We start from the raw sequence: 21,398 nt of genomic DNA on the forward strand, positions 1-21,398 counted from the left end.
ATTCATTAATTTAGTGATGAAAGGGTAGAGGTCAGGGGCCGCATCTTTAATGAGCTGTGCAGGGCACAGATCGCCCTGACAGTTGGATGGTTTTAGCGACAAGATGATTTTTTCTACTTCAAGTATGGTGACTTTAGAGAAGTTGAAGCGAGTAGTTTCCCTTGAGGTGGGCTTCTCAGGCTGTTTGGAGGTGGGAGTATCATTCAAGGAGGCTTTTTTGCAGGAAATTTTATTTTGTAATGTAGTAATCTTGTTGGCTAAGGCCTTTTGAATTTCTGAGCACCAGTTTTTATCTTTAGTACAGGTATCCGGTGGTGCAATAGGGGTTTCTACTTCTTTCAGGATAGAGAATAGTTCCTAAATGTCAGATTTTGCTAGTTTGGTTAGTTTGAGTTTGTTGGGTACTGAAGGGTGTTTTTTCCAAGTGGCTTCACAGTTTCTTTTTTGCTGTCTTAGATTTTTGAGGAATGGTGTGTACCATTTGTTCAGATGCGTTTTGGGCTTGCTTGGTCTGAGTTTGAAGGGAGCGATTGAATCCAGCGAAGTGGACATGATTTTATTATATTCATCAACCAAGGTTTCAGGGTCCAAGTTGTCAGGGAGTGTGTTTAGTGTGGGGAGTAAGTTCGGGATGAGTCTTTCCACAGTGATGCTCTTCTTATTTCTCGTGAGTGTAGGTGGGGCCCTGCTGATAGGTAGAGGTGGGGGTCAGTTAGTAGAGAGCGTGAACGATACCAAGTAATGGTCGGTCCAGGCTAATGGTGAGATGTCGGTGATATTAGCTAGACAATTGTAGTCAGCCACCCAGTCGAGTATTCTACCTTTGACGTGTGTGGGTTCCATACATCTTTGGGTAAATCCTAGATCGGAAAGGGTACTGAGTGTAGAATTGGCACTTTGGTCTTCTGGGTCATCGTATCCCAAGTTGGAGTCTCCAAGGGTGAGTACTTGGGTTGAGCTTTTGAGGTTAAAAGATAATATAGTATTGATATCTTCATCGAAGGTGCCTATTGGGCCTGGGGGACGATATATCAGGTGTATGTTGAGGGTTTGGGATTTGGTAAGAGGGACTTTAACAGAGAGTAATTCACAAGAGAGGAGATTTATTGTGGTTACACTTCTCATGGTGAGGCTGCATTTGTGTATGATAGCAATGCCCCCTCCTCTAGAGTTAGGTCGGTCATGTCTCAAGATAGTGTAATTATCTGGGATTGCAAGCATGAGCATTGGGCCAGCTGCCGGATATAGCCAGGTCTCTGTAACGGCGAGGAGGTCGAGGTCTTCTTTGAGGATCAAATCTGCAATTTCTGTTGCGTGAGCTACTAGCAATCTAGCATTGATTAGGGCTCCCTTGATTTGGGGGCTCGTGGTGGTTGTAGTATTTGTCATTTTAAGTGTGAAGTTGGGGTTCTGGGATGAATTAAGTTTGAGAGTAAGTGGGCTAGGCCGGGCAGTCGTGGTTCTGAGACTCTGTGAGGTGGGCATAGAGCGGGCGAGGGGCTCATAAATTTTAGCTAATCTGGCTCTAAGTATAAGTATACTTGATGTATAAGCGCCTTACAAATGCACAATAACTAAAATAAATAAATACAATCTGCAATATTATTTTGGCCAAAATAATTATTAAATGCATCCAAAAAAAGAACATTTATGGTGTGCTGCAAAAGCACTGTCTGTGCAGCAATGTGTGTATTAAAGTCGAGCCGTCAGAATCAAAGGGTGAAACTGCCAGCAAATTTCCTATCAACAAATGACTATCCATGATCAACCTGCAAAGACGTTCTGGCATTTGCCTGGACACTCTATGGCTGATCGACCTACGTGCGGATGAGGAAAAATTACTACCTTATTCAGGACCCAACAAAATGCAGGCTTTCTAAGCAATACTGCACTCTAATAACTGCGTTTTGGGATATTTAACTGCTCTGAACTGCAGGGGACATGGGCTAAAGGCACCATTACCTACAGAATAGGGAAGGGGAGCTCAGTTCCGGTATGGGTTTATGGGACAGCAGTGTGGATATGGGTTTTATGACCTTTTGATGACACACTTTTCGTAACCTGTTGTTTTTCGAAGTAATTTACTTTGAAGTAATTCAAGTAATTCCTTGAAGTAATTCCTTCGAAAAAAACTCATCGAATTATATAGGGGTTGGGGATAAGGGGTTAAATGGGTTGGTGAGGGGTAGGGGTACTAATATAGGGAAAGGGAGGGCTTAGTTATTTCATAAGGAATTACTTTGAAGTAAATTACTTTGAAGTAATTCCTGTCGGTACAACATCATGGAACTCACAAATTGACTGGTGGTAATTTTGCTGGACCTGATTTTAGTATCCACCCAGGCCACCCCACCCATTCATACTCCCCTTTATTATATGCCACCTATAACGCCATAGTTAAGACAGAACCTACGAACACTCTTTTGCTGATAACTTTTTACACAGTGGACGGATCTGTCTGGAATTTTCCAAAGTAATTGCCTTTCTGCAGGCATCCCCAAACCGGAAATTGTGGGCCAAATTCATCAAATGGCTCAGAAGCTGTTATGCATAGAAAATACAAAGGCATTTTCGCCCTAAACACAGTCATTTTCCCACAGACAGAAAGGCGATTCCTTTGAACATGCACACTGAGATAATCGTTATATGGATTTGCACCAAATAAAAAAACAAGTTCTGAATAATGCATTGCAAATATTAGTCGTTTTTTAAAATGGAGCACGGCCAAAGCAAGTGTTTTATATCACCCAAGATGCATTCCAATACTGAGGCTTTTCAGAAATGAAAGGCTGCAATTTTTTTGCTCAATGTGCGTGATTTCCAACATAATCCCACAGGAAAATGAAAAACAAAAGTGGTCAAAATTATATTTGGAGGTGGGAAAGTGAATGTTTCTCCTCAGGGTAGGGTTGACGAGGGTGACAGTGGACCAAATGGTGCCTCGGAAACTTTAGCGAGTGGGCTGTAGAGCACGTTTTGCGTCAGATCATTTTCATTTTGCCGCAGCGGTAATCAGAAAATTGTGCATTTCCGTGTGAACCATTCTCGCAGCAACAAAAGGCAGCACCAGTGTGATCATGGTTATGTGTTCATTGGAAGTATTCAGTGGAAAATATTGCAAGAATAAAACAATTGGCCACTGAGCAATGGTGTTGAAGCTTTCTGGGATCACTGAAGTGGTTATCTTGCAGTGTGGAGGACTTGCATTATAAGATAACATCAAAGGACATACTTTGCACGTTAGTTATTTATTCTACTGACCCTTCTTTCCAAGTACATAACATAATACCCAGAGTCTTGGCAGACCACTCTTTAATCTGCTCCTGCTTGGTAAAACAAGCTATGGGACAAATTCCTAGACAGATCAAAATAAAATTGCTTAAACACTGTGAAACCGATTCCTGTACATAATTTTATCCAAGGGCAGATAGCCCCTTGGGGTCTACATTTGAAGTTTTTCAGCATGTGTTTGAATCCGTTTCCTCATAAAGTGATATATAAGTTTGCCTGTCTGGGAACTACGGTACCGATAAGCTTGATAAGGATGCACTATGTCAGATGCATCCGGCTTCCCCATTCCCATTGAGCCCTGTTGGGCTCAATGGAAAGGGGGAAGAATTTTTCCCGGCATCCAGGAATGGGCAAATACCGGGTCTGGCAAGGCCGTAATGACCCGGTAATTGCCCATTTCTGGGTGCCAGAAAAAATAAAGTACCAGTGGCAGCTGTACCTGTATTACAAGCACGGCTACCACCAACCTCCTAATGAGGCCCATACTCTCTCCCCTCTGTGTGGTATAGATTTTTCAAAGATACCATTTTACTGCATAGGAATAAAGGCCTAACAATCCCCCCCTCCCTCCCTGCAGGAGATCCCACGCCTCGTGCCTGGTTGCTGTGTAATCATAACTTCCACTAGCCTTGTCTAAAGGCTAAAGACAATCGCTGTATTATACTCTGAGCCCCCAAAATGGGGCATATGGGCCTTATTCTATTGAAAAATCGCCACTTTGCCACCGGACCCTGTTATCATAAAGGAACGCGCCGATCTCTCAGTTCAGATAGACAAGCCCTCTTCACCACAAGGTAATAGTTCCACTTATGCGCATCACGTTACTGGGACCACAATATTCATTAGTGAACCTGCCCTCACTGCGAGGCCATGCATGTTTGGCTCCTGAGGAGTTGTGCTCGTCCTTACTTAATCTCCCCAGTTTTCCCTTTGGGCGTCCCACATTCCTCTTTACACAGCCAACTCTTGGTTCTGGCACTTCTGACAGTTAGCGTGGAAGTCTCTGAGTAAGTCCTCTGGGATTGGCATGGGAACCTGGTCAAGCCTCGATGCTTCACTGGCACACCTGAGGACATCTTGGGTCCATCACATAAACATGCTCCATCTAATTGTAGTTCCTCATTCTAAAAACTAGAATCTGCCTTCAATGAAAAATGCTTGTTATAACAACATGTTCTAGTTTCCCTCTTTGTAATCAGTGTTAATACTCACACACTGACAACAAATACAGGGCACCCACACTACTACATAACATACCCTCTCCCTCAGCCTTTTTTGTCATTCCAATTATCAGTCTGCCAGTTTCATGTCTCACTTTTCCCTCACTCTCATCTTTTCTGTTTTCCTTTCCTCCACCGACCAAGTTCTTAATACTGCTATCTGGTGGTAGGCACAATACGCCATTTTACAGACAAGCCCCAGTGCCGTAAAAACACTATAGTGGTGATGGGAGCAACACAACATATTCTGAATATAACATAATATAACAAACAAGAATGGCAAGGGATGGAATGCAATATTAATGATGCTCTAAATGTGTTGGAACATACTTTATACCTAAAGTAAAGCTAATAACCACATATTGTTCTGCTAAGATTACAGATCACATTCAATTAAACACTGGAGGCTCTGCTCCACATTTTGTTTGTAGTCACTTAATGTAAAATAACTCTTTTTGCAGCACAGGGGCAGTGGGAACTGAAAGCAGAGCCCTAGTCTTGGGAGTTGTCCCCTAACGCGTATTCCTCCCTTCCCAAAGTACAACTCATTTCTCCACCTGGACACACAACAGACGCCCACACTGATGTTGTAAAAGAGGGGTGCGGGCATTGGAGGCGGTGAATAGCAAAAGGAACAGGTGTACAAACAGGGGTAAATGCTATATGAAAAAAACGTGGAAGTGGAGAGGCTAAAGCAAAGATATGATAGGTTATTTATAACGCGATTAATACCCAGAGGTTTCTAAATGCGGACCCGGGAATCGAACCTGTGGTGCTCCTTGTCATCATGCTTCCAAGGCGAGAACGTTGCCCCTGAGCTATCCTCCCGAGAGAGACAGACTACACACATTCTAGACAAGGCGTGAAAGAGGAGTGAAAGCATAACAAGGTAGGGAAAAAGACAGGACACTGTGGGGCAGAGGGAGACTGACACACAAGGGAAGCATAGGATGACCGGACGAAGGGGAAGTGAAATGTGAGGACGGAGGAAGACGTAAGCCCATATGGGTGATAGAGAGGGGACTAAGGAGCCAATTGGTTCATTAACAGAGGCAAATGTGCGATAAGGAGGTGAGGAGACAAGCATGCACAGGGTTTGCAACCTTTGTCTCACCTCATGTTTTGGACTGCAACTCCCGGCTGACCTAGCCAGCTAAGCCAAAGGTGAGGGATCATGGGAGTCGTAGTCCAAAACATCTTGAGAGCCACAAGATCATTGATTGAAAACCTCAGTATGTATACGTGCATGCCTCGCTTCCATTACACCAATAACACTCATTCAAGTTTCGGGGGCGGTGCTTTGGACATGTTAATACTGACGAGAGACAGAGCGTGTGTACCTGTCAACCAGACAGTGCAGCCTCGGAATCCTCCCCTTGTGCCAACAATCTGCCCTCTCTTGCTTCTGCTCACATGGTGTGCCTGGTAAACAACGTTGGTGGACCTTTGTTCTTGATTCTATAAGGGAGGGGAAAAATGTCATATTTAGCAGTTTGAAAAATACACGGTGGAAAATAGCAAACCAGAGCACGACAAGAAACATTTACCAAACTCATGGTTTCCCAAACATTTTCTCCATTTTCCCAGAACAATAATGGCCATGATCCCCCATAGAAACATTTTCTAAAATATATGAACAAACACAAAATAGTAACTAAAATATATCAGTGAATTAACTCTGCCTTATTCCGGAGGAGAGACTATTTGATACTTAAAGAAGCTACCAGGAGTAACTGTGATTTACCCCTGTGGAGAGACTATTGTATTCACAACACAGTTACCAGGAGTCATTCTGACTTCCTCCTGACTTCCTCCTGGGAAGCGACTATTCGAATCACAAAGAAGTTACCAGAAGTAACTGACTTACTCCTGACGTGCCCTTTTCAAATTCAGATTCAATACACTTTACTTCAATGAAATAACACCTTTTCCATTGATGTAGACGCAGACTTCAAAAACAAAATTTAAAAACGAAATACTGTAATCGTATTAATAACACTACGAAGCTAAAAATACATAAGAATATTCACCCTACAAAGATCTACTTCTCAAATGTAACAATAATTCAAAAAAGCCTTATCGGTATACAAGTATACACATACCCTTTTGTGTCCTGTCCCTTTTATTATAGACAGGGCACCACTGTAAAAACTCGTAGAATATTTGGGTGACCTTTCCATCTTGAAGCAGCTGCCATGGGTAATAGCTTCATTTCCATTGCAGCTGCTGCCTGGATCGCCTCCTGCCCAGAGGTTCGATCCTTTAAAATCTCATGTAACTCAGAAATCTCTGTCCCCATCCCTCTTTTGGTCGGTGACCCCACAGGATCAGACCCGGGACCGCTGCTTTTCATCCTCTATCCCTCTGCCAAAGCAAAACTAATCTCATCATTTGGCTTTCACTATCACTGTTTTGCTGATGACACTCACGTTTTTTTCTCCTTCCCCCTCATTCACCCGAGCCATCTCAGAACGGACCATGAACTGTCTGACTGTAATTTGTCAATGGAAGGCTCTCCTCTGCCTCATGCTGAATGCTTCAAAAACAGAAGTAATTTTCTCATAGCTTCCAATGCTATCACTACCCTTTCTGAATGTCTTCCTGCTTGACCTTCTTTCTCCCTCACACAAGGCTTGCGATCTTGGTTTCCTCTTTGATAGCGACCTGCAATAATTCATCACTACCACTGTCTCTGGTGCTCCCATTACCCTCCTCAACAGTCAGAAAATGTGTCCTTTTCTTACTAACCACTCTATAAAAACTCCAACCTCCACCCTCGTACTCAGCCTAACTTGACTACTGCTGAAGCCTACTCTTTGACCTTTCTCTCTACTCGTTCCTCCCTTTAGACTAAATCTTCAACTTTGATACCCGCACTCTCTACAACCTAACAAGGTCCGCCCCCACTTCTACCTGCCGGCAACATGCCCAAATGCTCTCTTTTCAAGTTCTTTCCCTTAGTCTACAAAGCTATCAATGGTCTTGCTCCTTAGTACCTGTCTGATTGCATCTCAGTCTCAGTGTACTCATCTCTTTCCCTCCAAACCTCCCATTGCACTCAACCTCACTGTTGTATACTCTCCCTGTTCCCCCTTCTCACTTCCGCTCTTTCTCCCTACTTGCCCCGCTCCACTGCAACCCACTTCCCATAACAATGAAAGCCAGCTGAACTGTGGATCTCTTCAAAGCTCGGCTTAAACTTCATGTATTTGCTAAAGAGGGAGATATCCCTACACCCTCCCCATCCTACCTACCTGAGCCGCCACTATCTGCAATGATGCTTAATAATGTAATTGTCTATAGTTAATGGTACTCCTCTTTCATTTGAAGCACTTACCCCCTCATGGCAATGTTACCTTCATAAGTCACCTGTTTTGTTATATATATTTGTTCTGTTTGTTTTGTTTTGTCACTGGTATATGTCCCACTTTTTTACATTTTCATCTACTGGCTCACCCAGTGTTTCCATCTTTGTGCAATTGTACAGGCACCCTTTGTGGTAATGTCTCCAACATCTGTAAATGTGTTATTGTAAGTCATTTCTGATCAAAATTGACATTCTGGGTCTTCTAATAAATACAATAATATGGCCCTCTGTCTAGGTTTAACATGTCATTCTAGGTACGCCTCATGTGAAACAACAATTATACAAAAGGTTCATAGTCTTCTCACTTAATGTAAAAGAAAATGCATAACATGTGTCTCTAACCTACTTTGGGTTTAAAGTTAACACATCCTGATTGAGTCGGTTGTGGTAGACACTTGAGTAACCTATGTTTGTCAGTTCTTTTTTATCGACTTTAGCCAATTACTCTCAGGATCTGTGGCTCAGTGTACTAATGCATCCACTACAGGGGAATGTGTTTGACCTCATTGTCACAGGTTCACTCAGCCTGTCAGCCTTCTGCGGTCGATAAAATGAGTTCCATTACGTTGGGTAACAATAAAGATCTGATATCTGCCAATTTGTATTTGTATTTGTTTTATTTGTATAGCGCAAACCAGGCCCGGAGGCTACCGGGCGCATATCTTAGCAACAATGGTTACATAGTATTCCGACATATCAAGTAACATTTAAATTGACATAGTAATCAGCAGCATTGATATTTTGTACATATATACATAGGTGATCAAGTATCTACTTGATCACCTATGTATATATGGTATTCCAATAGCACCAAGATGCCCCTCTCCAGGTGAACCTGCGCTCGACAAATACACCTGTTATGTTATGTGTTTTGCGACTCAGGTGTTATTAAATCTAGAGTACATAGGTAGGATTGGATATGATAAATGTTAATCCAGAGGGGCATAGAGCATAAAAGTGGACAGAGCTTTATAAGGTCTGCGATTTAAGGTGCACCTGTTTTCAGCTGCGTGGAGTAAATATGAGCTCTGTGTGTGGGTAGGGGGAAAGATTAGGTGCAGAGAGTTACCACCAGTGATGTGTATTGACGTAGTTTCGTATATACGCCATGGCACCATCAGATGCAACTGATACCAATTTTGTTTTATGTGTATAGTAGGTTCATTTGGGAGGGCGCCTAAGCTATGTACAGAGCGGACTGCAGCTGTCTTTATTTAAAAGAGTTGTAGTGCCTGTTTTTTTTTGTCTGTGAACTACACACGTTAGATATTGGAGCTTGTGCCTCTCAAAGACCAAAACTCTAACCCAGCCAAATTAGCCCACGGTTCCTTAATGGTATACCCGAACAAACAAGATCAGACTTGTTGCCATTTAACTTACGATCACGTTGGACTGTGGGATCAAAATACTGTCTTAGTATTCCCGGGAAGGGACTGCATAGTTTCTGTTAATACTACTACGTTATCAGCATCGGCTAAAACGCTGATATTTCTGTTCCCAGCTTAATGCGTTTCTTTGTGAGTTTAGATAAATCCTCGCACTAGGAGTTTACTAAAAGGTTAGAAAGGACGGGTGAAAAGCTGGATCCACCTGACTCCCTGAGGTGAAGGAAAGTGGCTGCCATTCCCTAGTTTGCAATCGCCTAAATGTGCCTTCAAGATCATGATAAATTTCAATTATAATAGACAATAAATGTTGCCACAGTCCCAAATTCTTCAGGACTTCCCACTGTCTTACCCTATTAAGTGGGTCATATGCTGCAGTTAAATCCACAAAGCCAAGAAATATTGTCATCTTGTAACCCAACACTTTTCTAGAGCCAGATTTACATTCTACATCTGTTCCACTGTCTCTAGAACCTCTACAAAGCCATAATGTATATCAAAGTATTTTTTTTAAATGTATCTATCCCATAATCCTACTATAGATTTGTCTGCAAAACCATTTGAAAGTTAATTTATGCGAGAAGTTCTTTTGAGGAGTAAGTCTGGATAGGTCCGAGGAACATGTGTTAAATTGTTTGTGATTTGAATAGTGTCTGCCCAGGAGCAAGTTAAGTGAGCATCAATATTGGTCTCTTTGTGAATCTACACTTTCAGGTTGCAATACCTTGCATAATGAATGCACTTTTTAGATCTCCAGAAATTGCCACGTGACACTGCATGAGAGAGAGAGAATTGATCAGTGCTGAAGGACTGGGAGAAAGTCATGGGTTTTAGCTAAACACCTCTGACTGCTTTGTAATCCCTATTAGAGTCATCCGCCAGGCCGTCACAACTCTGCACTAGGGTATCTTCCACTCGGTTCCTCAAGATGGCCCAAGAAAGGAACATAAGTATTCTTGAAAGCTAGATGCCATAAATATGAGTTAGGTTAAGACAGTTCCTGGACGATCGCCTTTTCTTGTTTGCTTTGAAACAAACAACTGTAGCCCGAATCTGGTTAACGTGGTAATCACCCATAATTGTTGGTAGTTATCAAAACCCGACTGGAGTTTACTCTTCATTGTATCCATAAACCAACCCTTACTTGAGCGGTGCACTGATGCAACAATCTGGGAAGTCTGAAGCTGCCAGAATGTTGCCTTCTCTGTGCACAAATTGACCTGTTTAAGGTGCAAGTTTTATATTCAACCTTTAACAAGCACAGGATTCACTCTACAGGCAAGATTCAGCTCTCATCATAGTCTCTGCTGTGCACGTTCACTCATTTTTACCTCTCGATGTCTGTCAGCCTTTCTACTGTGACTGCACCAAGGAAAGCAAACATCTCTGATGTGTGGGCCACTTCTTTGTTAGGGTATCATTCCGCGTGTGTGAGAATGGAAAACAATTGACGAATTACTGGGAAAGAAATCAGGGATTCGGTCTTGGGAATAAGGAACTCACTTGGTTGCAGAGGTCACTTGTGAGGTTCTTGGCATTACCCGAAAGACGTGATAAAGCCTGTGTCAGTTGTAAAGTTACATGAACTAGGTGGTACGAACATAACCAAGGCATAGACAGGGAAGAAGTCCCTATTCTATTAATATATCCATCACGTTTAGAAAGAAGAATCAAAATAACAACCTTCTGGTACTATATATATATATATATTTATATGGGCCCTCATTACGAGTCTGGCAGTAGCCGTGCCGGTAAAGCCGGCAGGCTGCCGCTGGACCCGTAGGGATTTACCGGCTCCGGACTTGACGGAATTACTGGGGCATTACAGCCCCGGTTATCTGGTAAATCTGGAGCTGTAATTCTGTAAATCCCCATTCCCGTGGAGTCCCATAGGACTCCACGGGAATGGGGAAGTGGAAACACCGGCACCATGTGGCAATGGAGCTGGTGTTCCCGCGTCCATTTGCGGATGGTGGCGTTACGCCCAACAGGTCAGACCTGGTGGGTGTAACACCATAATACGGCCACAGAACTTGTAGTTATGCAGTCCGGAAAACAGTGCCGCTGCGGTTTTACCGGCACCGATATATCCAGACCGGCTAACTTGTAATGAGGGCCATGGTGTTTTTTGTTAACCGCACACATGTTGCCTAATAGCCACTAAACATCAAATATATTTGAATCAGTTTGTGGAAGGTGGGTTCCAGCCGATAGTCTAGAGTTGCATGGCTGGATGAAGCATGGTTTGTTCCTCCATGATGTGTGAGGTAAGCATTGGGGTAATATCTGGACTTTGGCGCTGTGATTGGAGCCGGGGAGGGTCATTGAGTGGGGGAAACTCATGGGAGGTGGGGTACTCAGGTTGACCTGACATTGGCTGGTCCAGAGTCGTTGATCATGGATCTGATTGTTTTTATAACGACTATCTCAAGATGGATGGATTATGTTAATCCATGGGGTGCGGGGGGTGTTCTACATCATGAATGCTTCATTGAATAGGGCGGTTTCCATTGGTGAAGTGGTTTATGTCGGTGTCGGCCTGCTAGTATGTCTTTCCATGATGAGAAATGTAACATGCTCATTCAAACATGAACCAAAAAAGAAAAAAGCTGCACAGGGGATCTCGCCCCCACGCCTTTGCAGGAACTCTGCCCCTTTACACCGAGAAAAAAAAACAATTACATTTCCACCGATACAAAGACGGACAGATACCAGCCAAGCGCCTTTACTAGATTCCATTTTCTGCTGATACATCCCTTACTGGGACCCTCCACCTCCTCTAAACGTACTGATATCATACCGTGACCTCATTACATCAGGAGACTTCAATCTCTTGGCAGAAGAGGATTTAGCTACAAAACCAAACAATTATATCCCTACCCGCACTCATTTAACTGTATATAACTGGTCATTGGACCCACTCATATATCAGGAAATAAACGGGCCCAAATGTTTTCTTCTTCCATGGTCCAGACATCCCACTACCCAAAACAGGGTCCGTCCATTATATAACCTTCTCTTTTACTACAGCTCCCCATTCTCGCGAATAACAAGGCCCCCTTAAAAGAATGAACAGCGGAACAGAAACCTCTGCAGTTCTGACCCTCATATATTTTCTTAGCACTACTTGAACTTAATTGCCGCCAACTGTCAAACCATTTCAGACACAGTAACCAACTCTTTGGATAAAACCGTAGATGTTTTACAGCCTTCGACAGAACATAATAGGAAGATTGCTAGCAAGAGGAGGGGCTCACACTAGAATTAGCCGAGGCAAAGCTAAAAACACTGCTTAGAAAGCAAAAGGCGCAGACACTACCTCACCTGCTGGCACATATTCTTGCATATAAACATTGACTCTTGCTGGAAAAAAGCTCAGTACACTGCGTTTATTGATGCTTCTGCGAATAAATAAAAGTCTTGTTTAAAATCATTAGAGACCATGAACTATCACAAGTGTGACTCTGGAGCATGGTATTTCCTCTTGCTCGGAATTGGCTTCCTTTTTTAACACTAAAAACCTATCTGGGTATCAACCCACTGAGCTACTACTGCAGAGCCTCATAGCACTTATGTTTCAAACATTACGATTGGCCATATCATGTCACCTATTTGGTACACAAGGTGGTATATGCTCAAGTCAGGCAAGCCTGACCTACCAAGGAATAAGGCTGAGAATAGCCTCACACAAGGAGCTGTAACAACTATGCTTGGTTGCACTCTCCTGAGAATTAGGCACTACGGCATCCATCCAATCAGTTCTCTAGCACCCCTGCTCTCGATGGGACACTGTTGTTGTGATATAACTCCACACCTGGCATACTGATTTGGATGGGCCTCTTTGCTGTGTTGGGATATCTTTTGGTGTTATGCTGGGCCTCTGGGCCTTCCCCAGAATAGGCCTTGATAGAGCTGAGCTGAGCAATATAAACCTCTCAGAGGTAAAAGCTATTGGAGGAAGTAGGAGCAATGTATGTGATGAGAAGTTCAACGGTACTCCAACGGTACTCCAGCGGTACTCCAGAATAGCTGCAAGTGACAATGGAGATACTAAGAAGCAGCAAATATGAAGCCCAATTTGAATATCACTACTGAATAACTAAAACATCTTCTCAGTTCTGAGCAGTTATACTGTACCTGTGACCACCGGATTGGTTGTGCGGTGCCAAAGCTTGTATGTAGAGATGGTGTATTGTGCCTTTGCCAGTGATAAACCAGACCATTGACTGTGGGAAAAAGTGTACGCGGGAAGAGGGTGAAAGTTGGACAACATAAGATGTACAAGTGGAGGGAAATAATTTGGGAGAAGGGGATATTGTCATGGAAGTAGGAGTGCATAGTTGGTCATGTAGGCGGATCAGGCGAAGCTTTGATCAGGAAAGAGGCAAGCAAGCCCTTGCTCTGAAGGTATGAGCATTATTGGTGAATTGCATGTTCCAATACCTTGCCGGGGAGGGCCCCGATAGAGTCAGTGCATGATTCTGTGGTGTGCTCAAGATGTGCACTAGTGGCCCTTGAAGTATGGAGGCTTTGCCCATATGGCGCTTGTAAAATGTCCATATGTTTAGCAGGGCAGAAGATCTGGAGGTGTCAAGCCAGCTGACAGAAGTGCCAGGACCAATGGCTGGTCATGCATAGGTGAATGCAGGGATACAAGAGGAGAGAGGGAATGGGGAATCAAGGGCAAGAGCCTTCACCTTTAAGTGCCAAATCTACTTGGCTCCTTGCAGAGGAAAGTGCATTAGAAGATATTGTGTAACGGTAATTGCCCTCTATATTGCAGCAAGACAACCCCCCCCAGTTGTCCCAGAGCACCAAAAGGTGGAGCAAGCAACATGCACAAAAGTAACTAACCACAGAGCATATGTCTGCAGTCAAGGTCTCTGAATGTCCCATGTGGATGATACAAGACTCTACTGTCAAACACAACCTGCGCCTTTGATCAATATTTGGTCACTAACTGCACATCTCCCTCCCTCTTTCCCAATACGTATTAAGAGCAGCTATTTATCAAACCTGCACTGCCTTCACAGTCACCAAACTCCTAAGGAGGAAGACAGACAGCAGAAAAATGCCCGGGAGAAGCTGACAGTAGTGTGTAGGAGTCAGGGCTCAAGTCGAGGGTACACGCAGGTGGATGGAGTCCCGCACTTTTCTTTTTACAGAGGGCACCTTGGTATGCTTATTTCTGGTGAAACCACATCCAATTGGATGTTAATGAATCCACCCACTTTTGTTTTTGGGACTTGTCCCCAGGTAGGATTCAGTTGGCAGCTTAAGCTACTAAAGGTCTAACTCATGGTTCGCCTATCATGATATTCATTACAACATAATTATCACCGTAGAAACCTCTGTGCTCACAGTGAGTTCAATCCTTGTAGATGGGAGCTACAAGAACCACCCGGCACCTTTGGGGTCAAGCAGCATTACTCTTCTAGACAAATAAATCACTGTGCCTAAACACAGTGCTTAATTTGTGTGGGTGTTTGCCAGGGATCAGCCCTGGCACCTATTTCTGAGCCCCGGCACTTATTGTCTCAGACTACGTTTGATTATGATGTGATGTTTTGGCAACTTTAGTATTTTAACTGCCACTCACATAATTAACAGCTATAGAATCAGAGCAAAATGTAAATGAGGAAGTTCTCTTATTTTTAGAATTCGCTGGATGAACCTGGATCAACAGGGTAGCCCTAGTCATGCTATTTTTCAGACATCCAGAATGCTCAGGGACACATTTGAGGATGGTTTATGTAATTAAAATCCACCATTAAAACATCCTCTGGCATCAATGTGCAGCTAGCATAGGATTTAGGTGAAGTGGCCTGCTGCCAGTCACCCTCTGTGTCCATGCCCCATAAGCAGCAACAACACTTGCGGTGATGATGTCCTATGCTGTCTGACATGCTAGGAGGTCGTGCCTTTTTCCAAAAGGTTGTGCTGACCCCAGCAATATTGTTATATGGTACTGCAGTGTGTACTGTGCACTGTACATATTGTTTATTTATGAAGCAGTTCATTTCCCTGTAATGGGGCATGCGAGCATGTATGCAGTTATGCAGTTGAGCTTGTTCCAGGTTCCAAATGGAAGCGTGTGAGGTGAGAATGCTGGGCAGCCCAGTTGGAGAAGTGGGAAGTGAGAGTGAGGAGGACAGTGAAGATGTGGACTTTTGTTAACCACAACTTGTAGCCGTGTGCTGCCTACCTTCGATCAAATATGGAAGCAGTTGCGGCTGTTTGGGTATAAAGCGCTCTCACGCCTGGAAGGAAGGCGCCGTGAAACCAGAGGCCCGACGACCTGCCGGGCTCTTGATTTCTTCAAGAGAGTTTGGCCCAGAAGCTGGATTCTCTCAGATCGCGCGGCTTCCTTATCATGCCCAGAGAAATGAGAAATGTTTTCCTCGGGCGAGACTGATCCGTGGAATGTTTATAGGACATGTAGCGCTAGGTTTGCCGCAAAGCTGGACGACAAATTTGACTGTACTTATTCCATTTCCAGAACCACTCAAAAATAGCGTTGCTATACAGGAAGACGTGTGGAAGGACAAACTGGGTCTGCCTGCTAATGATGGGCCAGGCAATCAGCCTGTCTCGGTCTACCGGAGGTCCCTGGCCCCCTTATGCTCTACAGCATCAGTGCCACTTCTCTGCAAGTTTGCGTTCCTGAATTACTCACAGAAATAGGCACATGCGCAGTGGTCACCACTGCAACGTACACATCTTCGGCTCTTAAATGACCGATAGAGAATGTGTGCTCTTACTATGCGGAATCATAGACCGTTTTTTCAGGTTTTTAGTAACTTATCATTTTGCTGGGCAGTGGTCACACAGAAAGAGAGACGCGGAGGCGGCGCACAAAGGGAGCCATTGAAACAGTGGCTGAAGAAATTGTCATATTTGAATCTTTTTTTTATAATGTTGTATGGATGATCTTCTTAAATTGCGGATGCTGTGGGGCTTTCACTGCGTAGCCTGAATGCTTTCATGCTCAACAGCCATTTGCTGCTGTGGTGTGGTCAGAGTATGGACTGAAAACTAGGTAAACAATATGTCATCCCACATTGCTACACACAATTACATCAATGATAGGCCTCATCTACTCTTTATTCCGCTAAAGTAGCCTTCATGCAATCATTATTGCATGCTGCAGACCAGCCCCTAAGGGTCGGTGTGCACAACACTGAGCCTTTGCCACCGCTGCTTGCCACAAACATCACCTCTATCATGGAAACATACTTGTGTGGATCCGGATACCAATATACATGAAGACTTAAAAAAAATCTTACACCACGTTTCACACAGGAACCGCACGTTGGTGGTTGGGACCATCCGTCATTAGTACGCTTGTGGGGGGTTGTGGCAGTCTTCCAGCCAAGGAGGAGGCTTGGAGCAGGAGCTTCACCACACCGTACAGCCCCTGCTCTGAGTCTCCTCAGAGCATGAGGTTGCCATCTTTACTCGCTAGGTCCTGGAGGTAAGTGTGCTGCCCCGTGCCCCCATGTCCAATCCCTCACTCCCACCCCCCTTTTCGCACAACAATGCTGCCCCCCCCCCACTTACCTTCTGTGTCCATGTCCGTTGACTCCGCCGGGTGTTCCCGGCACAGCTCTGACGTCAGAAAGGCTGCCATGGAATGGGAGAAAGAACTACGTATAGTCCGTTCTCCCCGATCCATGGCAGGCATCTTTTTTTAATTGTATTTGTTTAAGTTGCGGTAACGCAGCGTACAAACTATTAGTATCCCAGTACAGCGTGCCGGGATACTAATAGCAATAGCAAATAGCTTTGCTCGGGCCTGCAACCATGGGCAGGGCCTGAAGGGGTAATGCCCCCACCCACCTCGGGGGTTATTCCTTAATTCCAAATGTTATTACTAGAATAGCCTCTATGATGGTTGTGTCTCAACGGGACACAATCCGGGAGTGTAACTGAGACATCAGATTAAGGATAATTTATTTTGAGGCAGATGTGATTTGTGTTGGCTTCCAGTGGCCTAAAGCATTCAATATAAGATTCCATGGCGAATGCGTAACATGTTCCTGTGCCAGAACCCGCTCAAAGCCAGTCTGGCTGGGCATAGTCTCTCGACACTCCATCAGTGGCATTCAATGTATCCTGGCTAGGAAATCGGAAAGGTGTGCGTGATGGTTGAGTGAAACAGGTATCAATGTTATTGCTACTTTCAGAGAACGATAACTCCTTCATGAAAAAATAGAAATACTTTCTATTTAAGTTCTTTTGTCTTTTACATATGGTTTTAGAGTTGTATTAGATTCCTGAGTCCATGCCAGTAGAATGAGCCAATCAGTGCAAAGACGTGATTTCTTTGTATTGTGCGCTTTACTAATGCTCACATACACTTATTCACTCATAAAGTGAACAACTACCATACAGGTCCTGATCTCTTGGTGTTGAAAGGCTTGAGTTAGATAAGGGATATTTCACTATTTGAATTACTTTCATAAAAGCCACTTAACAGTGAGATGCCTCAAAAAGTGATCAGGCTTCTCCAAGTTTGGTCCTCCAGAACCAAATCCTCCAAATGTTCTCAGGATCGATGAAACACAGTACATTTAAATAATGTGCATCCAAATGATGGAAATGAATGATCAACAGGATCAAAAGCAAGAGAGCAATCAACAAGGCTAAGAACTGGGGGGAATTTGGAGAGGCGTGCATTGGTGAGGAAATTGGTGCCCACCACGAAATCTAGAGTGAAGTGGGTTTCAGAGGCCAATGGTCTCCAGTTAATCATTCATAATGTGGTGAAACACTGCACAATCTATAATTAGAGGCTAGTGAGGGAAGAGGAAGACAGACTGATAACTGGCAAGGTTGTTGGAGACAGCAGAGTTTTTGTTTAAGACGAATAGGGCCGTTGCTGTTTGAAGCAAGCAGGGAAGATCATTTAGGTGAAAGAGAGAGTACAGAGGGGGGAGAGGTAGGAGAAGGTTTTGGGTGTCAGGTCCTAGATTGGCTGAAGGGCAAACAGGTCCACAGGTGCACTGGAAAGGTTGGCAGTCTTCAACATGGGTGTCAGCTTGGTGGGGGTAGAGGGTGAGACTGAGAGAATGGAGGATGAAGTGGGAGGGGCGAGTGCGAGGGAGAAAGCAGAAGGGGCTAGGTGAGCAATCAGACTATCTCTTATTTTGTTGATTTTCTTAGAGAATATGAGGCACAGTCCTTGGCAGAGAAATAGCAGAAGATGAAGCAGGAGGGGTCATGGCATGGAGGATAAAGGGTATTTTTGGGATGGGAAAACTCGGATGAGATGGGGCCGGATTAGTAACTGGAATCTACTGAATACTGAAAACCCATCGTGGTTGGGACTCTAGAAGATCCCTGCATTTAATGATCATTTGTGGCATGGAACTTTGAGAGGGTTCAACCACCAGTTCTGACTTTCCTGATATGCGTCTTCCGGAGCGATTGATATTTTTCAATCAAGGGTCTCTGTCTCTGGAATGCATTGCCTGCTGAACTCCGAAAAACTTCTTCTCTCACTCTTTTTTAAAAAAGAATTGAAGACCCACTTGCTTCAGTAACTTCTGCCTTCTTATTGTTCTATGCTGTGTCTTCAGGCATTTAACCTCTGCGCCTAGATGTAGGTTTCTGCTTGACCACGTGAGTATGTGCGCAATATACATTTCAAATCAATCAATCATGTGAATCCTACCTTCACCAGCCTGCCAAACAATGTACATGGAGAGAAACCAGCGGGACAGTATAGCATAATATAGGAGTCTCTTTGTTCCAAAATGCCTTGTGAGCAATACACAAGTCCTTAAACGTTTTCCCTCTTGAAAGTGGGTCCCAATAAAGACCAGATGACAACATAGCTATACATGGGTGGTAACAGCCCACCAGCCGGAGCCTAGGCAGGGCTGTGAACCGTTACCGCCCATGTTACACCCCCAACAAGAGGGTGATTGCTATTCGCACCCCAGGGTTTGCCCACGGTGCAAATAGTTTTTAAAAAAACAAATGTTTATGAGCAATGTACTCTATGTGTATTGCGTGAGCCTAATCGTCCGTAAAAAAACCAAGATGGCTACCACCATACGAAAAGGGACATAGCCCCTTTTCGTTTTCCATTACAGTGGCCGTGGGCAGGAAGAGCGCTGGGAACGGAGCACAAAGCTCTGGTGCAGCAGGTAAGTGGGGAGGAAGGGAAGAGGATTGGGAAAGGGTGCAGGATGTCTTTGGGTAGGAGACGTGGGGAGGCAACAGAGGGAGGCTTCCCTTTGCATCCCCACAATCAATATGCACCACCCAGGTGTCTGCAAAATGTGGGCTATAAACATTGTGTTCTCGCCTGCTTTTCCAGCCACCTGATCGGCTGATCGTAACTTCCCCAGGTGTGAATGATGAAATGTGCTCCCTTCAAATCACTGATCTGAGTCAAACAATGACATTCGAGCTTCCCTGCAAATAAAGGATGACACATTCTGGCAAATCCTGGTGTAATCGAACGCATTTATCGAAGTGAGGTGACGCAATAGCTGTTCTCTTGTAACCGGAAGGAGTCAAGATATGAAAAACCTGCTACAAAAAGTTTAAAAAGAAGATCAAATATCAGAAACTGATTTCAACTTGAAAGTCAGTGCCAGTGAGAAGTCAAGACAAAAAAGAAAAAAAACCTACAGTTCTTATTACAAGTTTTGTGGTAATTCATCTGTATCTCCAAAGAATTGCAGCTAAACGTGTTTACCGATACTGCCACTCAATTGCGTGTTAACATAGTGTTAATCCACGTTTTTGGTATTTAGACTTACAGTGAGCAGTAATTCCGGCACAGTAAATCATCCAAATTTTAGAATTAAAGTGGAGGATAAATCTCCAACTGGATGCTAGAGGTAAATCCTCCACTTCAGCTCCAAACTTGGACATCGGCAGTGCGGGGAAGTTGGCAGTAACTCTGTTAACACCCAAAAAGTGGCAGTAACAGAATCACCACCAAAATTCTACTGCATCACTGAATTTATAATGAGGCCTTGCATTTTCTCTCCCTGCACTGAGGTGAGGTCAGGGTCTAAGTCAGATATCCAGAGTCCATTATTATTATTATTATTATTATTATTATTATTATTATTATTATTATTATTTATTTTTATAGTGAAAATCTTGCTCAGGAGCAACAAAGTGCTGAGCAGGTCATACAGCAATACATTGGTAGCAAGAATTTCACAAGCCATCAAGCAAACATTAGAAATAAAGATCACAGTGCAATGCACAGAAGGGGGTGTTCACAAGATAGCCAGAACCATGTTACCCCCAAGGTGTTGTTGACAGAGCCAGACCTTCAGTTCATTCCTAAAATCAAAGTGACTTGGAGCAGGCTGGAATGGCACTGGGATGGATTCCAGAGGACCGGAGCGTAGCATGAGAAGGACTGTTTCCTAGTTTTCTCCTGGTGACCAGTCTCCAGTTGGTGATGGTGTTACTGCAAGATGATTGTATGCTGCCCAATGTTTTATGTTTGGGCATCAGGTAAGCTGGTGTACCAGTAATGGTGGCCTTGCAGGTGAGGTATGTGGTTTTAAAAATATTGTAGTTGAGATACGCAGCGTGACAAATCCCTCGGTCTTGTCACTTCTCCCCCAGCAGGGGAGCCTTCCCATGGGGTCAGGGAGGTGAGGCCGCTATCCGTTAGTCCCCCTAGGGGTGGTACTCAGCAGGAGGATCCCATGAGAGGGGACCACCTCTGTGGGAGAGTTGAGACTATCGAGAGAGAATGCGGTATGACAATTACCCCTCTAACCCCAAAGCCACATTCCCAGTATGAGGAAAACCATACTGTGATGAGGAACCGTAAAGAAAGCTATGACTCTGTAGATACTGACACAAAGAAGAAGAAAAGAGGAGGGGAGAGCCCTTGGCGGAATGAAAGTGGACATACTAGCTCTCATACGAGCAGGCCAAAGATTAAAAAAAAGGAAGGACTTCTTGCGATGACCTCTCATCCTCCCTGGAAGAACCGTTAGCTGAGGGCGCTGCCATGCGGAGAACAGGGACCGAAGGTGACGCTGAATGACCAGCATACGGTTATAGGTGAAAGTTTCAAATGCATAGGATCGAATGCCAAAGGGGTCGAATCAAAAGGACCTAAAACCAAAGGGTCGATTTATTTTTTTA

General features: G+C 44.1%; 1 protein-coding gene across 2 annotated transcripts in view; it reads right to left on the reverse strand.

Moving 5' to 3' along the window:
- The window catches only part of PAPSS2 (3'-phosphoadenosine 5'-phosphosulfate synthase 2), a 321,644-nt gene that overhangs the window by 160,595 nt on the left and 139,651 nt on the right, over window positions 1–21,398 (reverse strand). For both annotated transcript variants that reach the window (XM_069611292.1, XM_069611291.1), the window contains exon 2: window positions 5,852–5,969. In XM_069611292.1, coding sequence (XP_069467393.1) covers window positions 5,852–5,969 — 118 coding nt within the window. The remainder of the gene's footprint in view (window positions 1–5,851; window positions 5,970–21,398) is intronic.

This window comes from Ambystoma mexicanum, chromosome 8 (genome assembly GCF_040938575.1).
Source record: "Ambystoma mexicanum isolate Mex_15411 chromosome 8, UKY_AmexF1_1, whole genome shotgun sequence".
Lineage (NCBI taxonomy): Eukaryota > Metazoa > Chordata > Amphibia > Caudata > Ambystomatidae > Ambystoma > Ambystoma mexicanum.